Source organism: Amblyraja radiata, unplaced genomic scaffold (assembly GCF_010909765.2).
Source record: "Amblyraja radiata isolate CabotCenter1 unplaced genomic scaffold, sAmbRad1.1.pri S71, whole genome shotgun sequence".
NCBI lineage: Eukaryota > Metazoa > Chordata > Chondrichthyes > Rajiformes > Rajidae > Amblyraja > Amblyraja radiata.
Window position 1 is genome coordinate 242,378 of NW_022630165.1, and position 6,718 is coordinate 249,095.

General features: G+C 42.5%; 1 protein-coding gene across 1 annotated transcript; it reads left to right on the forward strand.

Moving 5' to 3' along the window:
• The first annotated feature begins 205 nt into the window (after positions 1-205).
• On the forward strand, positions 206-6,501 carry LOC116969542 (probable G-protein coupled receptor 83). The gene is made up of 2 exons (XM_033016390.1): positions 206-236; positions 5,895-6,501. Exons 1-2 carry the CDS (start codon positions 229-231, stop codon positions 6,499-6,501), a joined length of 615 nt encoding a protein of 204 aa, XP_032872281.1. The 5' UTR covers positions 206-228.
• Positions 6,502-6,718: the final 217 nt, after the last annotated feature.

Sequence of the window (6,718 nt, forward strand, 5' to 3'; positions counted from 1 at the left end):
GCAGACTCAGTGGGCCAAAGAGCCTGTTTCCGCGCTGTATCTCTAAAATTAAGTCTGCATTTTATTTTGTATTTTCATTTCCAATTCTTGTTGTTTACTTGCAGGCGATTCTAAATCCTTTAAAGCCTCGCATGTCCCTCTCCAAAGGTATTTTATCTATCGTTAACATCTGGGCACTGGCGTCTTGTTTCTCTGCCTCACGCTATTTACCAGACGTTGTTTCACTACATGTACAGGTAAATGTTACTGAAATACCTCCCTTCCCCATCCCACTGCCCCTATCACTCATCCCAGCCTTGTGGAGTAGTGGGTTGATGTCTACAGCACTCTAGCTTCTGGGCCCAAAACATAGGTCACGGAGTCATATAGCATGTATACAGGCCATTCAGCCCAACAGGTTCATGCTAACCATCCATATTAATCCCATTTACAAGATGTAGGGGTGGCACAGTGGCACAACGGTAGAGTTGCTACCTTACAGCGCCAGAGATTCAGGCTCGATCATGACTACAGGTGCTGTCTGTACGGAGTTTGTATGTTCTCCCCGTGACCTGCGTGGGTTTTTCTGGGCTAGTAGGTTAACTTGTTTCGGTAAAATTGTAAATTGTAAACCAAACTAAACTCAAATTACAGTCATCCAGCGTGGAAATAGGCCCTTCGGCCCAACTTTCCAACATCGACCAACATGCCCCATCTAACATAATCCTACCTGCCCTCGTTTCACCCATATCCTTCTACACCTATCCTATACATGTACCTGTCCAGATGTTCCAAAACCATAGTGATAGTAGGTTCTATCTACTATCTACCACAAATACCTCCTCAATCAGCTCGATTTATACATCTACCCTCCTTGGGCCGAATTGCTGCCTTGCAGCTCCTGAGGCCTGGGTGCGATCCTGACTATGGGTGCTTTCTGTACAGAGTTTGTACGTTTAAGAAAGAACTGCAGATTCTGAGAAAATCGAGGATAGACACAAGATGCTGGAGTAACTCAGCGGGTGAGGCAGCATCTATGGAGAGAAGGAATTGGTGACGTTTCGGGTCAAGACCCTTCTTCAGACTGAAGCATCATCAATTCCTTCTCTCCATAGATGCTGCCTCACCCGTTGAGTTACTCCAGCATTTTGTGTCTACCCCAGAGTTTGTACGTACTCCCTGTGACTGCATGGGCTTTCTCCAGGTGCTCTGGTTCCTTCCTGTATAAAGACTGGGCTTCAGCCCCATCCTACCGTTTTAGGCTATGATTACTGCAGTTTTTCTCTTGGAAAACTAGCTCAAAAAACATGGAGTATGTGATTTAATATATCAGTAATCCACAAATATAACTTTCTATAACTCTCCCCGATAATAGCTCACAATACCACCAAATATATATATATTTTTTTTCTTTTCACTTAAATTTTTATTGATTTTTAAGAGATATTTTCAAAACAGTGCAACACCATCACCATGAATAAAACAAAGTAAGAAAAACAGCAATCAAAATAAAAAATAAGTAGATCGGGGGAAAAAAAAAAAAGAAGTAAATAAATAAAAAAACTGGAATAAGACCGTGTGGTTCACTTACCAAATTAAAAAAAGAAAAACCATTACATTGATTAGTTATCTGGAGATAATTCAACATTCATACAAACATACCATCTAGTTCTATATAACGCAATCTTCCCATATCTAGCTCGGCATTTATCTAATTGGTGTCATGGCTCAAATAAACGGTCCATTTTTCCCAGATCCTTCTCAAATGAATTCTCCTTGACTCTCAAGGAATATGTCAATTTCTCCCTATTAAAGATGTCTCGCACAATTTCTAACCACTGTTCCTCTTTTGGACTTTTTTCATGAAGCCACTGCCTGGTAATGGCCTTCTAACTTGCTGCAAGCAAAACTTTAATCAAATATGTATCTTCTATTTTTACACTATCTTTAATACGCCCCAGATACATCACAGGGCAGGTATTTGGGATTTTATAACCCAAGATATTATTTACAGCTGCATTAACATTTTCCCAGTATGGCCTTATCTTTACACAGTTCCAGAAAATATGCGAGTGGTCTGCCTCCGTACTCCCACACAGCCTCCAACAGTGTTGTTGGACAGCAAGTTGTCTGCTTTTTATTTTGGGTGTTATAAAAAAGCGAGATAGATTCTTCCAGCAAAATTCTCTCCATACTAGTGAGCTTGTGGATGAACATTGTGTTTCACACATTTGATACCATTCTTCTTCTGTTATTTGAATCTTTAATTCTGCTTCACATTTTGTTTTTATGTAGAGCGTTGATTCTCCCCCGCTTTCCACCAGAGCTTGGTAGAGATGACCCGAGACCCCTTCTGTTTGTATGTATCCACAATCACCTTGATCATATTATTTGAAGTTTCATCTAGATCTGGCCTTATCTCTTTTATAAAGTAGTCTCTTAATGGCAAGTATCTAAAAAAATCTTTGTTTTCGAGACCATACTTTGACTTTAAATCTTGGAAGCTCATAAACTCGCTATTTTCTGAAACTGTATACATTGCCGTTATGCCTCTTTGAATTTTGAATCATACACCCCTGGCTTAAACTTTGAGTCATATGCGAACCACTTCAATGCGTGAACCCCTCTTTTTAATTTGTATTTTTCCACTATAACATTCCATATTTATAACGTAAATGCTACTATTGGATCCATAGCATGTCTCAAAGCCCCTCTCAGATATTTGTCTCCCACCAAAATCTGGGTCTGGTAACCCTGTATCTCCCTTTCCATTTCTTTCCATCGAGATTCATAATCAGATCTACACCAACAAGCCAGAGGTCTGAGTTGAGCTGCATAAAAGTATTTCCTCAGATTTGGTAAAGCCATTCCACCCTTGCTTTTCGGCAGTTGAAGTGTTGTTAGTTTTATTCTTGTTTTTTTGCTATTCCAAATGAATCTAGAGATTGTATTGTATGTATTGTATTGTATTGTATTCAAATTTATTGTCATTGTCTCAATTAGAGACAACGAAATGAATTTTCCTTACAGGCAGTATCATAAAAATAAATAAATAATAAATAATAAAACATATTAAAAATAAAATTGAATTTAAAAAAGAAAAGCACAAACACAGAAAGTCCACGACACAACATAACACAGTGGCACCAAGGTGAGGAAGGCACCATAGTCCACCCAGCCTCCCCTCCGATCTTCCCAGATGTTCATCCCTGGTCAGGGCCTTCCGAGCACCCGCAGTCGCCGCACCGGGTGGCCCGATGTTCAGGCCCTCACGCCGGGCTGGTGGAACGCCGACGCCGATCCCCGATGGTGAACATCCTCCTCCTCAGCGGCCCGGACCTCCTGATCAGCCGCCTCCCGCAGCCAGAGTCCGCAGCTCCCGAGCCGGGCGGAGTCGCAGGACTCCGCGCTGTCCATCAGCGCCGCCCGCGTTGGGAGCCCGCAAACCACAGCTCCATGATGTCGGTGCAGCAGGTCCAGCACTCCGGGCTCCAGACGGCGATCCCCGGTAAGGCATCGCCAGCCCCGCGACGTATCAGCGCTGTCCCGCCGCTGCTGGAGCTCTGGTCGATCCCGGCAGGAAAGGCCGCGCCAATCCAGTAGGTAGGCCGCTGGGGGGGTGAGGACGCGACTCGAATAATAGTCGCGTCCTCTCCAGGAAGCGGCTGAAGGACGGTATCCCCTGCACCGTACCCTCTTCCCCCACATCAAAACACACAAAAACCACAAAAAAACACACTTTTACATAACTAAATAAACAAAAAAACAAAAAGATATCGGGCTGAAGGTGGAGGCTGCTGGCACCAGCGCCACCGGAAGTACAACACGATCATTTTATCCCAGGCTATGAATTTATCTCGGGGAACATTAATTGGGAGAGATTGGAATAAATATAGTAGTTTAGGTAGGATATTCATTTTTACCGTTTGTATTTTGGCACTGAAGTCTAGAGGAAGGGTCGACCACCTCTCAACATCCTTTTTGATGTTTTCTTCAATTTTGTTATAATTAGTTTCAAACAAATTGGAAAGTGTTTTGGTTATAGTTACACTAAGATATTGCATCATTTTAGAGTTCCATTTCAGATTATATGCATCTCTGATTTGTTGGGATGGAGAATAATTGAATGAAAGAATTTGTGTTTTTGTTATATTCAATTTATACCCTGAGTAGTATCCATATGTTTCAAATAGGTTCATTAGATTTGGGAGACATATATCTGGTCGTTCAAGAAAAATAATGATATCATCAGCGAAAAGACCAATTATATGTTCTTTCCCCCCTATTTTGACCCCTGCAGGTCTTCTCTCAGCCTTATTGCTTGTGCTAAGGGTTCAATATACAAAACGAAGAGAGTAGGAGAAAGACAGCATCCTTGCCTTGTGCCCCTCTCTAACTGGATCCTTTTTGATATGTTTCCATTTACCTTAATCCTAGCTGTAGGCTCCTGATATATTGTTTTAATACACCGAATTGCATCTTCATTGAAACCAAATCTCCTTCATATAAGAATACCCAACTAACACTATCAAAGACTTTTTCTGCATCTAAACTGACCAGGACCATATTTGTATCCTTTTTTTTAGCATTATCCACAATGTGGAGGGTTCTTCTAATATTATCCTGCGTTTGACGCCCCCGAATAAATCCAGTTTGGTCTTCATTAATCAGATCTGGTACAAAAGTCTCGAGTCTTTTGCAAATGATTGAGGTAAATAGTTTGTAGTCTACATTTAAAATTGAGATTGGCCTAAATGTTTACATTGCTCTTTGTCTTTGCCTTCCTTAGGTAACATGGTAATAATTGCTTCCTTCCATGATGGGGGAGCCCTGCCCTCTTTAAGGGTCCAGTTAAAGCAAGACAGGAGCTGAGGTGTTAGCTCTTTCTTAAAGGCCTTGTACCATTCTGGTGGAGAGAAGGAATTGGTGACGTTTCGGGTCAAGACCCTTCTTCAGACTGAAGCGTCATCAATTCCTTCTCTCCATAGATGCTGCCTCACCCGCTGAGTTGCTCCAGCATTTTGTGTCTACCCCAGAGTTTGTACGTACTCCCTGTGACTGCATGGGCTTTCTCCAGGTGCTCTGGTTGCTTCCTGTATAAAGACTGGGCTTCAGCCCCATCCTACCATTTTGGGCTATGATTACTGCAGTTTGTCTCTTGGAAAACTAGCTCAAAAAAACATGGAGTATGTGATTTAATATATCAGTAAACAACAAATATAACTTTCTATAACTCTCCCCGACAATAGCTCACAATACCACCAAATATTAACTTGCCATTTATAAATTTATGATTCCACTAGCTCGTCTGATCTTCACTAAAAGTTTATATTACAGTAAATTTGGGAAATATACTGCTATTTTGAAATGAGAAAACCAAAGGTAGAGAGAAACAAATTTCCAGCTCCACTGCCATTCAAACCAATAAGAGCTTACTAACCACTTTAATGGCAATGCCTTTTTGAAGTATAGAAAAAAGTATACAAATATCTGAATAAATTGTCATTCACCCTTCATTCACCCCTCTAGTTTAATTCACCACAAAATAATTTTGTTTGCCCTTGGGTGAACCATTCACCGGTTTAAGAAGCACTGGTCGACAGAAAGGTGATCAGAACTGCACACAATGAAGTCAGTTCGAATCCCACAAATGCAGTTGTGGGAATTTTAATTAATCAAGTCTACTCTGCCATTCAATCATGTCTTTACCTCTCAACCTAATTCTTCTGCCTTCTCCCCATAACCCCTGACACCCGTACTAATCAAGAATATACCTATCTCTGTCTTAAAAATATCAATTGGCCTCAACAGCCTTCTGTGGCAAATAATTCCACAGATTCACCACCTCACCGTTCTCCACACCCTCAACTCATGAAACCTCAAACCCGCTTTCTCCGCTTGTCCCTTCCTTCCAGAGAGAAGATCATCAGGATTCATTGCGTCCCCGCTTTTCCAAAGCCTTCAGAAGTCTTCAGAAGATACTTCGACCTGTCAACCTTCACACTGTTCTACGTCCTGCCGTTGGTGGTGATCACCGTAGCCTCCTCCGCGGTGAGCAAGAAGCTATTGGTGATGGAAACCATTGGTGCCGTCACAGAAGCCGAGGCCGCAGCTCAACGCTGCAGGAAGAAGAGGACCATCAAGATGATCTTCATCATCATGGCCTTTACCCTCTGTTGGTTCCCCCTCAACGTCTACACCCTCCTGCTCACCGGCCAACGTGTCCAATTCAACAACACCCTCTACTTTGCCTTCCACTGGGTGGCCGTAAGCAGCACCTGTTGGAACCCCTTCATCTACTGTTGGATGGACAACAGGTTCCGCTCCAACCTCATGACCCTTGCGGCCAAGTGTGGGTGGAGAAGGAGGAGAGGGGGCAAGATCCTGGCGATCACCGCGGCCAGCGGAGACGGGAGGCAGTCGGGGGTGAGATTGGAGGACAAGCCTGGCCTATCCACGGAGAATATGAGCTTCTACCTTGGTGGGCGCAGGGGTAACAATGGGGAGGTGAGTACAGTTTAGACTTTACAGATTCCCCGTTGAAACTTGGTATCATGTTCAGCCCAGGTATTATGGGCCAAGGCATCTGTACCTGTGCTGTATTGTTCTATGTTTAGTTTAGTTCACTTCAGTTAAGTTCAGTTTAGTTCAGTTTAGTTTAGTTTAGTTTAGTTTAGTTCAGTTTAGTTCAGTTTAGTTCAGTTTTGTTTAGTTTAGAGATATCAACAATCACAATCGA